At 43.1% G+C, this 21,776-nt stretch overlaps 1 protein-coding gene across 2 annotated transcripts in view; it reads left to right on the forward strand.

Annotated features, from left to right (window-relative positions):
- atp10d (ATPase phospholipid transporting 10D (putative)) overlaps positions 1–14,984 on the forward strand; it is a 152,229-nt gene extending 137,245 nt beyond the window's left edge. For both annotated transcript variants that reach the window (XM_033028123.1, XM_033028114.1), the window contains 6 exons: positions 339–464; positions 2,358–2,558; positions 3,326–3,406; positions 4,511–4,615; positions 10,225–10,412; positions 14,693–14,984. In XM_033028123.1, coding sequence (XP_032884014.1) covers positions 339–464; positions 2,358–2,558; positions 3,326–3,406; positions 4,511–4,615; positions 10,225–10,412; positions 14,693–14,837 — 846 coding nt within the window. In that variant the 3' untranslated portion in view covers positions 14,838–14,984. The remainder of the gene's footprint in view (positions 1–338; positions 465–2,357; positions 2,559–3,325; positions 3,407–4,510; positions 4,616–10,224; positions 10,413–14,692) is intronic.
- The last annotated feature ends 6,792 nt before the right edge of the window (positions 14,985–21,776 follow it).

The following is a 21,776-nucleotide window of genomic DNA, read 5'->3' on the forward strand; positions in this document are numbered from 1 at the left end:
GAAAACCCTGCAGAAAAAGGCAGGTTGTGGAAGAATGGTGAAGTAGTGCAACCTTTAGACTTTCATGTTTATATTCCAAAAAACATTCACAGTTTGGTGATTTCTTCTCAGTGAATGCATAACAAATGCTAATGAGTGTAGGGGACCTCCTGATCCATATCACCTGAAGTTTCCAATAATGGTTTATAACCATATAACCATATAACCTCGTTTCTCCCCAGATGCTCAGCAGATCAGTCAAGCAAATATCCTCTTACTACTAGTTAGTGTTGTTGATCAAAGTCTCCCATACTTATTGATGGAATGGATAAATGAATTTGTCCTTTATTGTTTTGCAGGCAGTAATGTCCAGTGATTTTGCAATTTCGCGATTTAAGCATTTAAAGAAGTTGTTGCTTGTCCACGGTCACTGGTGCTACATCCGACTTGCAAATATGATCCTTTACTTCTTCTATAAGAATGTGGTAAGTGTTGTGGCGGGTAGTGTTGGCAAAATACCAATCGTTTTTTTTTGTTGTCTGATTAAATGAAACACTATAAACAGGAAGCAGGGCCTTAGGGGATTGGAGGGGAGTTTGTTGGTTGGGGATTGAGAGCAGGTATTAACTTAATAATAATATAATAATAATAATAATAATATATTTTATTGTCATTGCACATAAGTGCAACGAGATTTGGAATGCAGCTTCCATCCGATGTCATAACTTAAATAACTAATAAAATTTAGATTTAGATACCCCGAGAACATGGTTTGTAAAAAGAACATTAAAACAGTAAAACAGTCAAAACAGACTAAAGTGCAGATGTGTCTGTGCGACGTGACCATCCGAGGGAGACAGTCAATGGGGGTGGGGGGCACTCAGCAGGGCCGGTTCAGAGCCGCTATAGCTCTGGGAATGAAGCTGTTCCTGAGTCTGGAGGTGCGGGCGTAGAAGGCCTTGTAACGTCTGCCGGAGGGAAGTAGTTTGAACAGTCCATTACAAGGGTGTGAGGAGTCTTTGTGGATGCTGACGGCCTTCCTGAGGCACCGTGTGTGGTAGATGCCCTCCAAGGCTGGTAGCGGTGTCCCAATAATCGTCTGCGCTCTGTGGACGACGCTCTGAAGAGCTCTCCTCTCCGCCTCCGTACAGCTGAGATATCACACAGAGATGCCATACGTTAGTATGCTCTCTGTGGTGCAGCGGTAGAAGGTTGTCAACAGCTGTTGGGGCAGACCAGTCTTTTTTAATGTTCTCAGGAAGAACAGTCTTTGCTGTGCCTTCTTGACCAGCGCAGCGGTGTTGGTGGACCATGTGAGGTCTTCTGAGATGTGAGTGCCCAGAAACCTAAAGCTGGACACTCTCTCCACACTGTTCCCGTAGATGGAGATTGGGGCGTATTCTCCATTATGTGACCTTCTGAAGTCGATAATCAGCTCCTTGGTCTTGGAGGTGTTTAGTGACAAGTTGTTACGTGAGCACCAGTCCGCCAGGTTGTGCACCTCCGCTCTGTATTTTGTTTCATCACCGTTGGTGATCAGCCCGATCACCGTTGTGTCGTCTGCAAACTTGACGTTGGTGTTGGTGTCGAATGCAGGAACACAGTTGTGTGTGAAGAGGGAGTAGAGCATGGGGCTCAGTACTAGTCACTCTAATTTGCATTTGTGATGTGAAGTGACAAGGAAAACATTATTATTTGCCATCACTCTACTGTAACTGCAAATTGGTAAAATTGAGATGGTTACTTTGGACTTTGGAGTTCACTTATTGTTCAATATGGAATGATTTTCCTCTGGATTATTTTGGGTGTGATTTGATTATGTAGGCAAGCTGTTAGTTTACTGTATTTATCATTTTTAACCAATCTTACTCATCTTTCAATTTAAACTCCCCTAAACTGCACCTTGTCAAGAAGATTTTCATATTTCATTGTTTCCCCCCAGTTTAAACATGACAATGCTCTTATGATTAAATTCAATGCCGAGCTTGCAAAACAATGTTTTGTTTTCTTTTTGTACAAGTAACATGGTTATTTATACAGTCTGATGTAATGTTACAAAAAGCATCCTCAGCAACTTATTCAGGGGCATATTCCAGTTCACTTTGTGAATTCTACAGAAATACGAGATATGCATCTCATTTTAGGTGTTGTTGATTGACCCACATAATCCCCAAAGAATATCTCTCACAGTTTTCTTTTGGATTAAACTATTTTGGATCCATGTGATTAACAGGTGCTTTTAATAAACCAGCAGTTGAGAGAAATAATGCAACTAAAGATAGAAACCCATGATTTTGTGTTCGTTTTTGAAACTACATTTTTATGGTTAAATCCTGCAATTTCTAATGCCCTTTATTTTGCTTTGATTTCTTCTCCAGGCTTATGTCAATCTACTATTCTGGTACCAAATTTTCTGTGGATTCTCTGGTGCACCTATGATTGATTATTGGATACTCATCTTCTTCAATCTCCTTTTCACATCTGTTCCACCGATTGTCTATGGCATCCTGGATAAAGATGTGTCTGCAGAAACACTGCTCCAACTGCCAGAACTTTACACAAGTGGCCAACGTTCTGAGGTATCGATATTTAATAGTTAAGCTGCATGAGAATCATGATAGTTTAGGCCATTCATTCATTCATGGCTGAACTGGACATAAAGCTCACAGCCATTCATAATTGATCTGTTTAAAGTCAGAAAGAGTGAGCGTATACAGTATAAACTGCAGACCAAACAAATTCAAATTGAGAACAGTCAAGGTGAAGCTTGAGGATGAAGAGGAGAAAGATACATCTATGACCACCTGTGCACCTCTGCATATACTCCCCATTCACCATTCCTCCTCCCCTTCTAACTCTCCCTCCCTCTCTTTCATGCCCTTGTTGTGACCTTTCCACCTTATTTGAATCTACACTTTCTCTATAGCTGTTACACTATATTCTGCACTGTTTAGTTTCTCTTGTGCGCTACCTGATGTACTCGGGTATGGTATGAATTGCCTGAGTAGCACGCAAAACAGTTTTTCTCTATTTTGTGGTATATTTGACAATAATAAACCAATACCAATAAATCTGCTCCCTTGTGATCTTTCTGCACTCTGACACTCTCTCTGTACTTCCTCTTTCTCTTTCTATCCTCTCAGTACTTGCTTCTGTTTTTGATTTTTGCAAGTATCATTATGCAGATCATAAAAGGCTAAATATCAATGCAGAAATTACAATGACAATCTACATACTGTTCATTATGCATGACATCAGAGTTGATGTCATCTATAACATTTATACAAATTTAAGTTGAAGTGTGAGAAATGCGAGAACATTTACACTAACATTCTTTTTGTTGTAGGCCTACTTACCATCAATATTTTGGATCTCCACTCTGGATGCTTTTTATCAAAGTCTCGTTTGCTTCTTTATTCCATATTTTGTAAGTGTTACAGCATGCAGTGGCTACTGTATCTTGTTTATCCTGCTACATTTTCATTAAAAAAGAACTATTTTCCAGAGATGTGGATGGATTTTAATTTTTGGAAAGGAAAGTAATGCCAGATTTAAACATGCCCACTGTCGAAATTCAAATTTAGACTGTAGTTTTTTCCCAGACACTACAATGGTATTGTGACAGTGTTCCAGATTAGGGAGTTTGCAGGCAGTATTTTGTGTACAAGCTAAATAATAACTTAAAAAACACATTTATTGCCACCTGAGTTGCTCCAGAACTCTGTATTTTACTCAAGATTCCAACTTCTGCAGTTCCTTGTGACTCCTTTAAACCAAATATAACATTTGAAAAATGACCTGAAATGTTAACTGAAATCTTTTTAAAACCCAGTCTGAATCGGAGGATCATAAAGTGACTGATCTGCAGAACTACAATAGTCTGACCGATTGGAGAACACATCGGAGAACCCCATTATGTTACTTTCCTGAAGGCCTCGCAGGCAATAGTGCTATACAATGGCATGCCACAGGACCAATGACATTTATAATATATATAATTTTGATTAATAGATATTATCTGTGAAATATTACTGATTTTTAGTCTTAGTTTAGTCTTTTAGTCGAACTTGATTGGATCTATTGAACCTATCCAGTTAGAAACAATGGCTGTTGACGTGGAGTAGATTTACTGTTGGTGAAGCAATGTAATGGTACGATTTTCTACATGTTCTTGCAATGTACTTGTTTTAGTTTTATGAGGCATTGGATTTCCCACTGAACTTAAAGTTTACTTCAATGTTTTTTAGCTATTTTGCTGGCAACAACTAAAAGTAGAAACTAGAATCGAATGGAATTCAGTGGAATTATACCGTTAATTGGTTAATGTAAAAAAAATCCTTCAATGTAAATTGTAAAAATATTAAAGGGGCATTGAGTTGTTTTGAAATACAGTTGCAGAGGTATGAGGAAATAAGAAGAGGCAGGATGAGATTAATGGGATTGATCTGTCAGGAGTTAAAATGGACCCGATGGGCCAAATGGCTTTCCTCTATAAGTGTAAGTTCAATCTGAAAATTATTTCTGTTTTCAGGTTTACTTTGACTCAGACGTGGATGTCTACACATTTGGAACACCTATCAACACTGCAATGTTGTTCATTATATTTTTGCACTTAATAATAGAAGGCAAGACTTGGGTAAGTATAATGGATCATTGTGTGTTATTCAGTTGCCTGCTCTTAATAGAAAGTTCAGGCTTACATCAGTTGCCTGATGTAATTAGAAACATAGAAATTAGGTGCAGGAGTAGGCCATTCGGCCCTTCGAGCCTGCACCGCCATTCAATATGATCATGGCTTATCATCCAACTCAGTATCCCGTACCTGCCTTCTCTCCATACCCTCTGATCCCCTTAGCCACAAGGGCCACATCTAACTCCCTCTTAAATATAGCCAATGAACTGGCCTCGACTACCCTCTGTGGCAGAGAGTTCCAGAGATTCACCACTCTGTGTGAAAAAAGTTCTTCTCATCTCGGTTTTAAAGGATTTCCCCCTTATCCTTAAGCTGTGACCCCTTGTCCTGGACTTCCCCAATATCGGGAGCAATCTTCCTGCATCTAGCCTGTCCAACCCCTTAAGAATTTTATAAGTTTCTATAAGATCCCCTCTCAATCTCCTAAATTCTAGAGAGTATAAACCAAGTCTATCCAGTCTTTCTTCATAAGACAGTCCTGACATCCCAGGAATCAGTCTGGTGAACCTTCTCTGCACTCCCTCTATGGCAATAATGTCCTTCCTCAGATTTGGAGACCAAAACTGTACGCAATACTCCAGGTGTGGTCTCACCAAGACCCTGTACAACTGCAGTAGAACCTCCCTGCTCCTATACTCAAATCCTTTTGCTATGAAAGCTAACATACCATTCGCTTTCTTCACTGCCTGCTGCACCTGTATGCCTACTTTCAATGACTGGTGTACCATGACACCCAGGTCTCGCTGCATCTCCCCTTTTCCTAGTCGGCCACCATTTAGATAATAGTCTGCTTTCCTGTTTTTGCCACCAAAATGGATAACCTCACATTTATCCACATTATACTGCATCTGCCAAACATTTGCCCACTCACCCAGCCTATCCAAGTCACCTTGCAGTCTCCTAGCATCCTCCTCACAGCTAACACTGCCCCCCAGCTTAGTGTCATCCGCAAACTTGGAGATATTGCCTTCAATTCCCTCATCCAGATCATTAATATATATTGTAAATAGCTGGGGTCCCAGCACTGAGCCTTGCGGTACCCCACTAGTCACTGCCTGCCGTTGTGAAAAGGACCCGTTTACTCCTACTCTTTGCTTCCTGTTTGCCAGCCAGTTCTCTATCCACATCAATACTGAACCCCCAATGCCAACCCCCTTAAATTAGTAGCATTTAAGGCAGTAATGTTGAATTAGTAGCATTTAAGGCAGTAAATTTAGAAATTACTCATATTAATTCTCTAATCCCTACTCCAGACATTAAAAAAACCCAAGTTATAATAAGATTAAACATCCTGAATAAGTAACCAAACAATACAATGAAAAGTCCCCTGAAACATCACCTGTTCTTTTCCTCCACAGATGCTGCCTGACCCACTGAGTTCTTCCAGTATTTTGTGTTTTGCTCAAACAATACAGAAATTGAATATACTCAGAACAATTCTAAACAATGCAGCTATGTTTTAATTCACAGTTACAGGGTTTCCTTTATTGTCATTCAGACCGAAGTCTGAACAAAATTTCGTGCCTGCAGTCATACATACAATACAATAAAAAACAGCAATAAACACATATTAACATCCACCACAGTGAGTCCACATAGCACCTTCTCATTGTGATGGAGGCAAAAGTCTTAGGGCTGCAGTCTCTTCCCTCCTCTTCTCTCTCTGCGCTGAGGCGATACCCCACCGGGCGATGTAGTAAACAGTCCCGCGGCTCAAACACCGCGGCCCCGGGGTGGTCGAAGCTGCCGTCCACCAGTCCTGCTGACACAGCCGCTGGCCCGCGGCCGAACCCCGGACTCAGGTCACCGCCGCCAGAACGCCATCCCAGCCACCGGAGCACCGTTCCAGCCCCGAGCCGGATCGCCCTCACGTGAGTGCCGTTACTGCCTCAGCCTCGCGCCAGGCCGCCCCGACATGGGCACCGCTCCTCCCTCGGGCCGGGCAGCCCCGACATGGGCGCCGCTCCTCCCTCGGGCCGGGCAGCCCCGACATGGGCGCCGCTCCTCCCTTGGGCTGGGCCGTCCAAAAATGGGCGCCGCTCCTCCCTCGGGCTGGGAGCGCCGCACCTCCCCGAGCTCGGCCACTCCGACGGGAGCACCGTTCCTTCCTCGGACCAGGCCGCCCCCCGGGAGCATCACAGCCCCTCACGGAAGCCCTGTTCCAGCCCCGAGCCGGGCCGTCCTCACGAGAGCGAGCCCAGGGTGAGTCCCGGCGGGCTCTGCCTCCTGAGCCTCGAGGTCGCCAGCTCCGCCATTAGGCCTCAGCGCAGATGCAGGGAGAGACAGCAAGCCCCGTTTCAACCCCCCCCCCTCCGCAAAACACAAACTAAAAAAACAAAAACTGGACTAGCCAAAACGAAATAAACAACACAAAAAAAGCAAAAACAAACGGACTGCAGGTGAGCCGCTGCTGCCAGGGCAGCGCCGCCACTTCCGGACATTTAAAGTGCAGATGGTGCAGTTTACAATGCACACTGCTATCATGAATGCTCTCCTCCATTTTTTCCATTACCTTAAGATCTTAAGAACTATCACACACTTCGTCATCTTCTAGTCTCACCATACACCAACTCTTAATTCATGAAGAACTTTATATCTCATGGAATGTCTGCAAAAATTGAAACCAGTAAACTTGTGTCCCTTTCTACAGGGTGGCTTTCCTACACCTATTTTATCTGTTAAGCATGGCTTTGTCCACGGCCGGCCATGTCTCTGGAACATGATAGAGTGTTTTGAGGAGGTGATGAAGATGATCAATGAATATGGGGCATTGGGTGTTGTCTTTATGGATTATAGTAAGACATTCAATAAAGTCCCTCAATAGGCTGATCCAAAAGATTATGTTGCATGCGATCCACTGCCACTTGGATTTGGAACGGCTTACTCATAGAAGACAAGGTTGTGGTAGATGGTGCTATTCTGGCAAGGGGTCTAATCTGTGGAATTCCGCATGGATCTATGCTGGGACCTCTGTTGTTTCTGATATATATAAATTACTTGGGCAAAATAATAGATACATTGGTTGGTAAGTTTGCAGATGACACCAAAATTGGTGGTGTTGAAAACAGTGAGGAAGGCAGTTAAGATCAATTAAAGAAATGTCCAGAGAAATGGGGGATGGAATTTAATCTGAGCAAGTGCAAGGTGTTGCACTTTGGGAGGTTGAATAAAAGAAGAATGTATACTGTTAAAGGCAAGAAGAGATCTACCAGAATGCTGCCTGGATTAAAGGATATTAGCCACAAGGTTGGACAAACTGATTGTTTTCTTTGGAGCGTCAGAGGTTGAGGGGAGACTTGATATTAGCATATGTTATAAAAGGCATAGATCGGATAATCAATCATAACCTCTTTCCCGGTGTGGAAATGTAAAAGTCTAGAGGGCATATCTTGTCTAGAGGGACAAATTTTAAAGGAATTGGGTGGGGCAAGTTTTGTTTAACAAGGAAACCGGTGGATATCTGGAACACTGCTCAATGTGGTAGTGGAGGCCGATATGATAGTGGCATGTAAGAAGCATTTAGATAGGCACATGGATATGCAAGGATCCATATCCAGTATGGATCATGTGGAGGCAAAGGAAATTAGCTTAACCTGGTGAAACTTTGGTGAAACGTTATTGCTGGTACAATAGCTTAAGGCTTGCGAGATATTTTTTGAAATGAAAATCAATAAAACTTGCCAACTTGTTTGTTTTGTTTCTTTGTGTGAATTCCCCAAAATGTACATAATTCCATTGGGAGGTCTGTTACAACATAGGTGTGAAAGAATTTTCATCTACTGCGATGCACAGTATGCCCCTCAGAATCATGTGACCAGTCCTTAGGATTGTAAGCATGACCCATTGCTCTTGAGAATAACATGCTAGCATTTATACTTGTTACACTACAATAACCAAACCTGATGTTTATTAGAAACTGCTTTAAGTAACAAACTATCATTGGTAAATTGCTGGATATCATAAAAGGACTTGGATTATTTAATGCCATGAAGTATTTAGTTTGTTTAAAAATATTCTTGCTATTGAGGGAGTGCAGCGTAGGTTTACAAGGTTAATTCCTGGGATTGACGGGAGTGTCATATGCTGAGAGAATGGAGCGGCTGGGCTTGTACATTCTGGAGTTTAGAAGGATGAGAGGATATCTTATTGAAACATAAGATTGTTAAGGGTTTGGACACGCTAGAGGCAGGAAACATGTTCCTGATGTTGGGGGAGTCCAGAACCAGGGGCCACAGTTTAAGAATATGGGGTAAGCCATTTAGAACGGAGACGAGGAAACACATATTCTCACAAAGAGTTGTGAGTCTGTGGAATTCTCTACCTCAGAGGGCGGTGGAGGCCAGTTCTCTGGATACTTTCAAGAGAGAGCTAGATAGGGCTCTTAAAGCGTGAGTAGGGGGCGCCATCGAGTATGGCTGCCCAGCCTGCAGCTGTCTGTCCCTTCACCCTTTTTTTATTTTTTAGTGCGTTAAAAGGTTTTGTTTTGGAGGTCTAATCTTTTTATGTGGGTGGGGGGGGGAAGGGGGAAACTTTTTTCTCAGTCCCGACATGGTCAGAGATGCGGCTTTCCTCCGAGCCGCATCTTCGCCCCTTCCTCGCGGCCGACCAACGGGACTGGAGCGGTGTTTCCTGCCGGGGCCGGCCAGAACTTCAGCTTTGGCGGCGGCACAGCGTGGTAGTACCATGCCGTGTGGTAAGCTCCGGAGTGCTGTGACCGCCGACTCCAACATTGTGGAGTTGTCGTTGCGGAGCGTCCAGCCGCTGGCGGCGCTGAATTTAAACACCGCGGAGCCTGGGATCTCTCGACGAGATAGCCAGTGTTGGAGCTCCGACCAGCGCGGCCTGTTGACTTCGGGAGCCGCGGTCTCTGGCAGCAAGCGGCCGTTCCAGAGACTCCAAGCCACTGAAGAGTGTTCTCCCGACGCCGGAGCTCCATCGTCCAGCGAGAGGGCCTGATACATCGGGCCGCCGCCGCGGCGACTGCGGAGGCCTCAAATAGGCCCCGAGCACGGGGTGAACAACAGGATGAGGACTGGACTTTGCTGCCTTCCCTCACAGTGAGAACCATTGTGGGGGGATGTTTTTATGTTTGCTGTTAAATTCTTCTTTGGTGTTGTGTCTTATTTTTATTGGTGTGCTGCAAATGAGAAATTAAGAAAATGTCTGCCGGAAGTGAGAGTGAAAGCTGGCGCGACTAGCTGCCGCTGCTCTCTCTCCGAATTCTGTAATTTGTTGTAAACTTGTAATTTGTCTGTAAACTTGTTTTAACTGTAAGGTTGCCTTAAGTGTCCTGAAAGGCGCCCATAAATAAAATGCATTATTCTTATTAAAGATAGCGGAGTCAGGGGATATGGGGAGAAGGCAGGACCAGGGTACTGATTGGGGATGATCAGCCATGATCACTTTTGAATGGCAGTGCTGGCTCAAAGCGCCGAATTGCCTACTCTTGCACCTATTGTCTATTGTCTATTATTTATACTACAAACTTGTTTTTTAAAATATTTTTAATCACAAACTCCAGTTAATATACTAATGATTTATTTGTGTTTCAGACTTGGATCCATTGGTCTGTAATGATCGGCAGTGTTGTACTGTATTTTACGTTTGCGCTGATCTACGGAGGAACTTGTGTGAATTGTAATCCTCCGTCAAATCCATACTTTACCATGGAATATGAACTGACACGACCACTCTTCTACCTGGTCTGCCTGCTGGCTACATTCGTAGCTTTGCTTCCCAGGTAATAAGTTCCATTTCTACTTTTCGTTAACCTGGAGGAGATTTGGGAACTAAGGAGCAAACTAAAAAACATGGCAAATGTTGTACCTCTTTTCAAGGGCTGCAGGGAAAATGCTGGGAACTATAGGCCAGTGAGCTTAACATCTGTGGTTGGTAAGTTACTGGAGAGTGATAGGTGGGATATACAGGCATTTGGATGGACCAGGACTGATTAGGGACAGTCAGCATGGTTTTGTACGTGGGAGGTCGTGTCTCACAAATCTGATTGATTATTTTGAAGACGTGACCAAAAGGTTGATGAGGGCAGAGCTGTAGATGTTGTGTACATGGACTTCAGTAAGACGTTCGACAAGGTTCCGCATGGTAGGCTGTTCTGGAAGATTAGATCTCATGGGATCCAAGGAGAGATAGCTGAATGGATAGCTATCTCCATTGGCTCCATGGAAGGAAGCAGAGGGTAATGGTGGAAGTGTAGCGGCACCATACGTGATGAATAAAGGAGACGTCGGCTGGTTCAAAGAATCATTTATTCGGTGGTAGTTGGTGCGCTAACTATAATACAATGTTGTTGCAGCTGAGCGAGGTTGTTCCCTCGTGCTCAGCTGCCAGTTGTCTCACTAGGTCTCGTGGTGAGAGAGATTTTGATATCAGGACACTCCCTCTAGCCCATGACGTCACGTGCCCGCCCTCGTATCTCCTGACGAGGGTTCGAGCATGAGTGGCCCTGTTTAGGCTGATGCCACAGGACCCCCCCCCCAGAACCAGAGGAAGGAATAGAATGGTCGAGGGCGGCTCCTGCATGTGTGTCGGGGACACCCCGGGCGAGTGTCGGGACGGAGGCTCCACGGGCGCAGTCGACGCTCTGCGTGGGCGATCTCGAGGTACCGAGGGGTGCGAGAGGACCGATGCAGAAGCCGCCGGTTGGAAGAGACACAGCCGTATCTCCTCGACCAGCGAAGGGAGAGTGTCCTGAGAAATACGTCCCCCAGCAACGGCTGGGAGACGTCGGCAACCAGGAAGGAAAATAACGGCGGTCGAGGGCGGCTCCTACACATGGGCCGGGGACACCCCGGGCGAGAGTCGGGACGGAGGCTCCACGGGCGCAGTGACGCTCTGGGTGGGCGATCCTGAGGTACCGAGGGGTGCGAGGGTACCAACGTCTCCTTTATTCATCACGTTGAGGTCACCAGTGTAGCGGCACCATACGTGATGCATAAAGGAGACGTCGGCCGGTTGAAAGAATCATTTATTCGGTGGTAGTTGGTGCGCTAACTATAATACAATGTTGTTGCAGCTGAGCGAGGTTGTTCCCTCGTGGTCTAGGTCTCGTGGTGAGAGAGCTTTTTATATCAGGACACTCCCTCTAGCCCATGACGTCACGTGCCCGCCCTCGTATCTCCTGACGAGGGTTCGAGCATGAGTGGCCCTGTTTAGGCTGACGCCACAGAAGGTTACTTCTCAGACTGGATGCCTGTGATTAGTGATGTGCCTCAGGGTTTGGTTCTGGGCCCGTTACTGTTTGTCATCTACATCAATTATTTGAATGAGAACATGCAGGGCAAGATTAGCGAGTTTGCTGTTGATACAAAAGTTAGTGGTTTTGCAGATAGTGTAGATGGTTGTGAAAGATTGCAGCAGGATCTGGATTGATTGGCCAGGTGGGCGGAGGAATGGTTGATGGAATTTAATACAATGAGTGTGAGGTGTTGCATTTTGGGATGTCGAACAAGGGCAGGGCCTACACAGTAAATGGTAGGCCTCTGGGTAGTGTTCTAGGAGTACAGGTGCATGGTTCCTTGAAGGTCGAGTCGCAGATAGATAAGGTGGTCAAAAAGGCTTTTGGCAATTTGACCTTCATCAGTCAGAGTATTCAGTATAGAAGTTGGGAGGTCATGTTGCAGTTGTATAAGACGTTGGTGAGACCGCATGGAGAATATTGTGTTCAGTTCTGGGCACCATGTTATAGGAAACATATTGTCAAGCTTGAAAGGGTTCAAAAAAGATTTACGAGGATGTTGCCAGGACTAGAGGGTGTGAGCTATGGGGAGAGGTTGAGGAGGCTGGGTCTCTATTCCATGGAGTGCAGGAGGATGAGGGGAGATCTTATAGAGGTGTACAAAATCATGAGTGGAATAGATTGGGTAGATGCACAGAGTCTTTTACCCAGAGTAGGGGATCGAGGAGCAGAGGACACGGGTTCAAGGTGAAGGTGAAAAGATTTAATAGGAATCTGAGGGGTAATTTTTTAACACAAAGGGTGGTGGGTGCTTGGAACAAGCTGCCAGAGGAGATAGTTGAGGCTGGGACTATCACATAATTTAAGAAACAGTTAGACAGGTACATGCATAGAACAGATTTGGAGGGATATGGACCAAGCGCAGGCAAGTGGGACTAGTGTAGCTGGGATATTGTTGGGCGAGTTGGGCCGAAGGGCCTGTTTCCACGCTGTATCGCTCTATGACTATAAAATGCTCATAGAAAATGAGCGGTCTTGTTAAATTTCAGATTGTCAGTGCACAGATATGCAGTCAGTGACTAAGGAATATTGCTTTTTCTGTGGATCAAATCGATAGCTTCAGCCTTTGCAGATTATGTTTCCAGTTCATGCTTTCAAACATCAGGAAATAAATAATCAATTGCCAATTTGTGGAGAGACTAGCAAGTTGTGAGAACATTTCTCATTTCGGAAGTAGATAGATACTTGAGTATTATGAATGGCTCATTGGATACATCTTTTTCCCCATAACTTTTAACCCAAGTAAACTACTATATTCCTGGCTCCTGCGTTAACCGATATTGACATCCATTATCTCTTTGATCATCTCTTTCCTCTACATGAATAAACATTGATCCATTTCTCCTTACAAAACTACTGCCTCAACTTGTATCCTTCTTTCCTCTCCAACCTCTCCTTATAGTTAATACCCCCTAATTCTGGCAGCATACTGGTAAACCTCTTCTGCATGCTCTCCGAGGCCACCACATTCTTGTAATGGGCGCGACCCGAACTGATCAGAAATAACCTTATTACTCTTGCTATATCTTTAATGTATTTTGAAGCAGTGAAGGGCTTTGGTGTTATGGGGGTGGGGGTGAGAGGGGACCATGTGGGACTGTGGTTGGTGGATGCCATGAATTTTTAATGACGCAGTTGATTGCGCCATTAGAATCAGTGATTTTGGCTTTGATGATGACTGGGGTATCAGTTTGTTGATGAGGCTACACAATAATGATGGAGTTTGTGGCAAAATTGGTTGTTTCTCAGTCTCTAGGCCTGAAACAGTTCTTGCCATGTTGAAACACTTATCTTACCATCACTTTGTGGCGGTCCCTGGGGGGTAGGCCACTCCTTGGATCATCCCCCTCGCCGATTGAGGGACAGGGGCGTTGGTCTGCCACGGGGTTTCCTGACGACTCCCTAGGGGTAGAGATAAGGGTGTCGTGGTGTGTACTCGGACTGCAGGAATTAAAAAGCTTCTTTTGAATCCGCCTGGTGTCCGGTCTTTTCCTGACCTTGACCAGGCCACTACACTGGTGACCCCGCGTCGTTCATCACGCATCGTGATGGATAATAACGCCGTTGCGTTGAAGCTCCCAACGCTGTGGACCGAAGAACCCGAAACCTGGTTCCAGCTGGCAGAGGCACAGTTTGCTGTGAGAAGTATCACACAGGCCACTACAACTTCTTAGAAACATAGAAACTAGGTGCAGGAGTAGGCCATTCGGCCCTTCGAGCCTGCACCGCCATTCAATATGATCATGGCTGATCATCCAACTCAGTATCCTGTACCTGCCTTCTCTCCATACCCTCTGATCCCTTTAGCCACAAGGGCCAAATCTAACTCCCTCTTAAATATAGCCAATGAACTGGCCTCAACTACCTTCTGTGGCAGAGAATTCCAGAGATTCACCACTCTCTGTGTGAAAAATGTTTTTCTCATCTCGATCCTAAAGGGTTTCCCCCTTATCCTTAAACTCTTATCAGTTGATTTTGCGATTGTCGTTTCAAAGAAGAAAACTTGTGAAAATAAAGGCACACAACTTTCCTAAAAGTTTCTGACATAACAAAAGTAGATTGTTGTTAAAACCAGAAGTGAGGAGCATGATTGGAGATGATTTAGGCTCCTAGATTGAGCTGTTAATATTTTAGCTTCGTACTTTGAAGTACTTTTTACTTTGAGCAACATTTACGTGTTCTTAGGAGTTAAAATAACTTGATTCATTTTGCTTTGAAATTTAATAAACATAAGATGCAAAATAATTGTTGCTTTTTCTTTTCAGGTACTTCTTTCGGGTTTTCCAGGGAACAGTATTCCCATCTCCTCTGCTCAAGGCTCGACAGCTGGACAGGTTGAGAAATAACGAACGTGTGGAGCCGTTCCCGGATGGCAGGTTATCCAGGGCAACAGTGCAGCACTCATTGTAGGGAACCTGAGCATCACCAGCTCTGCGGACAACGTCATCCTTTCAAGAAGAAAGTTGCTCGTTGCCGATCTCTTTACCTGAAGTCTCGGGAACCACATTATTTAATAGCTGCGCCAACATTGTGAATCCACTGAATGAAATACCAAAAGAAAGCAGTAGCATATTTGGCCAGAGACCAAATGTTTTATTTTAACCCGGAAAGACCTTTCTTTGCTGCAAGAACCACGCAGGGTGAATGCTGTCTTAGACGGGCTGGTTGCACCATGACTTAAGATGAGAGCAACAAAGGAGCTGAATCACAATCTAAATAAGTGATATACAAATAGCTCCACTTCAATCTGAAGTGAGACTGATGAGTTGTTGGAATTCCCTCAGCTATGTGCTTGCATTATCAACTGGGAACAGATGGGGGTAAAAGCCACTTGTTATATCTCCTCCTGTGGAAGAAGGGGTAAATTCATTCTTCAGTGTATGCAAACAAAATTTTAGTTGTTGGAAATTACAATCTGAGCTACTGCCTTGCTGAAGGACACTCTCTGAAACAATACTCTCTACAGTGAGAAATAGGGTGCCCCATAGAATCCAGGCATTGCCCACAGTTCCACAAGGAGTAAGCTCCTGATGTCAATCATGTCGCTAAGCACAGATGCAGTGTGAAGTGCAGGACTTTCCCACAGGACAAATAGCATTTCCTCGTCTCCTGTTAGACTGAAAGGGAATGTAGCACTGAACTCCTGCTTCCAGCTTCCCAGTCACTGATCCTAAAGGACAAATAGTGAGGCAGCCTTGGGTCAAATTATTGGTATTCCTTTAAACTCGGTGTTTGTGCATGTCATTCCTGTCTTATTACTGCTGAAGGCATAGCCTCTCAAAGCCAAATTAGGGCTATTTAATGAATCCAATGCAATACAAATGATGGTCCTTTTATGATGGGCATGTGCCAAGAATTTTTTTACATTTTTCAATTCAAGTATGGAAACAAACCAAAACATCTATTTAGAATGAAATGAGCAACTGTGGCCTGGAATTTCCTGAACATTTATGCCATTATTTCCATATGGAAGTGGCGGCGCTGCCTTGCAGCTGCGGCTCGCCTGCAGTCCGTTTATCTTTTCTGTTTTTTGTTTTCTCTTGTCCCATTTTTACAGTTTATTTCGGTTTATTTAGTTGTGTATGTGTGGGGGGGGTGGGTGTAACATGTTTTTTGACTCTTCCTTCGGGGGGGATGCGACCTTTCCTGCCGTATCCCCCGTCTCCGTGTCCGTCTGCGCTGAGGCCTATCGCGGAGCTGGCGGCCTCCAACTGCGACCGACTTTGAGACTGCGGAGTCAAAGACAGGACTTACCAACGCGAGGCTGGCCGACTTCGGGGCTGTGGTTGTGGGGCGACCCAACTTCCGACCCGACTTTGGAGCCTCGGAGGCTCGGCTGCGGGCCAGTGGACGACATCATCGGGAGCTCGAGTTCTGTTTTCCGGAGCTCCCGCAACGACATCTGCGTCCGCTGGACTGGAGGACGGCAGCTTCGGCAGCTTCGACCGCCCCGGGCCGCGGAGTTTGAACCGGCCCATTTGCGGAGCTCGGATTCAACCGCGGGACTTACCTACCATCACCCGGCGGGGTCACAACATCGGAGGCTTGGATTGCCTCAGCGCAGAGGGAGAGCAAGGAGGGAAGAGACAATGACTTTGGGACTTAAACTGTGTTGAGTGTTTGTTATTTATTCTATGTTATGACTGCAGGCTAAACCATTTCGTTGCACTGAAAAGTGCAATGACAATAAATTGAATCAAAATCAAATCAAAATCAAAATATCATCAATGTAACATAAAAGTTTAATGAAATTCAAGCAAAATCAGCTCATTCCAATTCTAACACTTAACTCTCCTATCTTTTCTGCAAAATGTCTAATGCCTATTTAAATGGTTTTACCCACATGTAAATATTAATGCCAGTTCAACACAAATTAGGCTCAAAAGGATCCAGAATCCCATTTCCAGTGTTTTCTTCTGATTATGTTGTAAGAGTTTTTTTATTTTCTCTGAAATCTATGACGTATTTTCTTGAATGCATCTTTATGGCAACAAATTGATCTACATTAAAAAAAATGAAAAGTTTCATGATTGTAGTTTTTGAAGGATTTATAACCTAATGGTGATTTGATAGCTACATACAGAAATTTTCACGCAAAAAGAGCTTTAAAGAAAGAATTATTCACTTGGCCTCGTTTTATGCTACATTCTGGCATTTTCAAATGAGATTCTCTGGAAATTTATAAGCGATAGGTAACTGGAAATACAAGCGTAAATGTTGCCGCTCACATCTTTTCAGGAAATTCTCGTCCAACTTTCATCACCATCATTTAAATCCAAAGTTAAAACACCACATGCTGACGTTGTTTGAAATTTCTGGTAAGGTTATACGATCTTTATCACTGTCTCCAACCGTTCTGTGGTTGGCTCCCATATTCTGTGCAGGTCACTGCTTCTTGCGTTATGGTTCCCAAACCTTATGGAGTGGATTGTAGTGCTGTAGGGATGTCAGGAGATGATTCATAATGTACTTTGCTTGATATGCACAGTAATTAGTGGCATTAATATTCCATGAGCAAATTGCATTTACCAAATCTAGCTCTCGGTCTGTGCATTCTCTCCCATGTTTCCCAATTATAATTGGAATCAAATGCCATCTCCTTGCTGGAAGTAATTTTTTCCACGAATCTATTTAGCAACTTTCCTATCTAATTCCCCCCCCCCCCCCCCCCCCGAGAGAAGTTGTGATTTATTCAGTTGATATTGTCAATAATTGAGATCACAGTCATTTTTTAAACAATAATTGATACTCAGACTTTTGTACTCACAGGTGATTTTCTCCTGATGTTTGGGGTAATCTGCTGGATAGTGCATTAAAGTAAGGAGCAGTTGCAGCCTTTAATCAGCCAATCACAGTTCTACATTTGCCATTTAGGGTGGTGGCAGGCAGCCCGAGTTGGAGGTGGCCTATTCAGCCACAAATAAACTAATTGTAAAGGAAGAAGTGCATGGGCTGTAATGAATACGCTTTAACTTGGAATATGTGAATTTACACTGACGTTTCTGTTACTGATCTTGGTGTTGATATTTAGCATGTGCATTTTGTTACTAGGTGTACTGCCCAGTTGTAGCCCTAAGCACACTGAATGTTTCTGATGTTTGAGCCAGAGGTCTCCCCAAGTGACATTCAGCTGTCATTCCATGAAAAGGGGTGTTTAATACTGTTATAGCATATCTATGTTGTCCAAAGCTTTGCCATTTCCAATATTGGTCAGGTGATCATTCCATATTTGTGTTGTTGTTAATATGGACATCATTTTCACAAGCCAGTTACGGTCATGTATAAAGTTGACCTTGCAGAATGGTTGTTTTCCTTAAAATAGTATTTTTTCAATAAATACAAAGATTTCTGAATGATATGCAAATATTTGTAATTGTTTGTATCAGTCAGGTATATGAATGGCTCCATCTTGCTAAAATATCTTATTGTTACAGAGGAAAGTCAGTACTCTGTAATGCTTTTGGCTTTGAGATTGAATCTGAATTCATAGCTCTGATTTCTTCCCCAATAAAAATATAGATCTGCCACTGTTTCACAAAAACAGTGTTCCTTTGAACATAATGCAGATATTCCAAAAAGTCAGTGATGATGGTGACTCACCTCATTCCACTGGGGTTTGTGCTTGCTTGGGAAGCATCAGTTTCTTGCCAGTTATTTGATGATATCTGAATTAACATTTGCAGTCCTTTAAATTCGTAGTGTGTGAGGAGTCATATTTTCTAATGACGTTATGAAATGAAGGATCTATACAACAAATCCATTACATATACAGCAAACCTTATTGCAAATGTGGATGGACCTATTGTGTTCTTTCAGCATCATAGTTCACAGCTTCCTTCTATAAACAGATATAACTTAAAATCTGGCATCAATGTGACCAGAACTCAACTGTTTACAACATACCCAAGCTTGGTAATATTCCACATGAAATCACAAGCTTGCTTTCCATTGGGGCAGTCTACCCCATGACAGAAGGGGGAGGAGTTGTAGAATTTGATAGCCACAGAGAAAAGGGATTTCCTGTGGCGTTCTGTGCTGATTCTTGGTGATGAAGGTGCTCCTCAGGTTGACCAAGAGTGTTTCAGTGTGCAAGAGCCCAGTTGGTACCCTGAAATATTGTTTTAAGTCCCATGTAGGCTTCCTTGGAAAATGTTTCTCAGTAAAGGTTGCAGGATATGATGTTGCTTTGCAGAAAGGAAATTAACTTAGAATTTTGCGAATAATTAATGCCCCATTTCATCAGGTTGTAACCCCCTGGCTGATTGTTTAGGGACACAGTAGAGTAAAGTGCAATAAATATACTAAATCACAGAAATTCAAAAGTCAACCCTTATTTGAAGTAGGTACACAAAAATGCTGGAGGAACTCAGCGGGTGCAGCAGCATCTATGGAGCGAAGGAGATAGGCAACATTTCGGGCCGAAACCCTTCTTCAGACTGATGGGGGGTGAAGAAAAGAAAAAGGAGGAGGAGGAGCCCGAGGGTTAGGGAGAGCTGGGAAGGGGAGGAGACAGCAAGGGTTAACAGAATTGTGAGAATTCAATGTTAACCCTCGCTGCCTCCTCCCCTTCCCAGCTCTCCCTAGCCCTCGGGCTCCTCCTCCTCCTTTTTCTTTTCTTCACCCCCCCCCCCCATCAGTCTGAAGAAGGGTTACAGCCCGAAACGTTCCCTATCTCCTTCGCTCCATAGATGCTGCTGCACCCGCTGTGTTTCTCCAGCACTTTTGTGTACCTTCGATTTTCCAGCATCTGCAGTTCCTTCTTAAACACCTTATTTGAAGTACACTGGTAGTGCAGATTACAAAAGGGCAAATTGAATTATCAGCTCATTACCATCTGAAACCGAGGCCTAGAGTTAACAAGTTGCATCTTGATATTTGAATGAACCTATATGACTCTTCTTCCATGTGGAGCTGATAATAGAATAAGCCTACCAACTGTTGTATATGTGAATAATCAAAACAAGATAATAATGTGTAAACACACACCCAATCTGCTTAAGATCTAGCCACTTTTTTTTATAAGCACACATAGAAAAAAGCAATATAAAAATATTTTCTAAAATACAGCCATTATCGTTTCTTTACATGGAATGTTACATTGAACATTTCAGGCATTTCTCAAACACCCTTTTTTTTTCTTGTCCCATTTCTAAACAAAGTGTATAGCATTACATCACTGAAAAGTGCCATCAAATATGTGTAATATTTATTTCCTCAGGCTCAAAAAGCAAGCTACCGCACTAAAATGCAATGCAGAGTGAGCAGAAACAAAACATTGGCATTGGAGAGGTACTCATGAAAGATTTCAGAGAAACTTGCATTGTTAACTCACGGATATCATTACCACTTAACAGTACCATGTTTACAAAATGCATAATGCTCAGAACGTATGCGCTCTTCCGATCTGAACGTTGACACTATAAAGTCTAATGACAACAACAATGCTGGAGCAGGGAACAAGATTTAATTTAATTCATCCAGGTGCCAGACGAAAGTGTCAACCTGTACAAGAAATGAGCATGACGCCCAACATCGTTCACAATGAAAGCTGCAGAAAGCATAACTGTTGTTCTTTTAACTACCAGTATATAGCCTGATTTTATTCATGTCTTGATTATAAAGTTTACTAGAAAGTAACAAAATGTTTCTGGCTTTTAAGTGGTAATGAAATTAGAGTACAGACTCTTGAGAAGTGCACTTTCCATGGTTACTTCCTTCCTACTTAAACTGAATGAAACTGCCTCTTTTATACAGTGTAAATTCAATCTGATATGCATAATGCTACAAAATCAATTCCACGTGTAACTTCTAAATCCATAATGACTCACAACTAAGCTCTTTGCTCAGTTTCCCACATGATACTCACCAGGGAAGAGCTTTACTGAATAAAATATTTTTTAAACATGTAATCCAGTTAACAAATCACTATTCAAGTCAATAACTGCACTTAGATGTCAAGATGCAGAAAATGTTCCACAGTGACCAATGCTTAATTGTTATAAAAAGATCTGATTGATAGTATGTAGAAATCAGTTTAGAATTCTGCTACTTTTGGATTGACAGTTTTGCATTGAAGCAAGTACAGACCATAAACTCTCTTCTGAACAATATGAAAGTGTTTATTCCCTCAACAGCATCCTCAATGTGAGGCAGTCCCGTGAAGAATGCACTTTTTTCTTAAATAGTCAAGTTAGAAGTGGTGAATGTTCCTCTCCGCAGCTTGGTTGAACAATGCACAATGATGTATGACTTACCGGGTTGTACAACTTTGAAATGCAAACACTATAAAACTCAAGACAAAGCAGCAGGGTTTTGATGTATTACACACTGGAATGAACATCTCTTAATGTCCCTCGTCAATATTTACAGTCACTGAATCCTCTATCAGCCTAGTGAAGCTGTTGTGTGCAGTTATTCCATATGAATTAGGATATTACCATTTTTTTTCGATGAACAGAAAGGTGATGAGAGCAATGATTATTACCAGATATTTTCAGTGAACATGAAAGAAGTGCAATGATAAAGGAGGTAATTTTGTAGCACAGTGCCCTCCATATGTTTGGGATAAAGACCCATCATTTATATATTTGCCCCCGCACTCCACAATTTGAGAATTGTAATAGAAAAAAAACATATGTGGTTAAAGTGCACATTGTCAGATTTAATAAAATATATTATACAATTTGGTTTCACCATGTAAAAATTACAGCTATATATGGTTCCCCCCATTCCAGGGCATCATAATGTTTGGGAAACATAGCTTCACAGGCGTTTGTAATTGCTCAGGTGTATTTAATTGCCTCCTTAATCCAGGTACAAGAGAGGTCACAAGAGAGGATTTGAGTATAG

This window comes from Amblyraja radiata, chromosome 1, assembly GCF_010909765.2.
Source record: "Amblyraja radiata isolate CabotCenter1 chromosome 1, sAmbRad1.1.pri, whole genome shotgun sequence".
NCBI lineage: Eukaryota > Metazoa > Chordata > Chondrichthyes > Rajiformes > Rajidae > Amblyraja > Amblyraja radiata.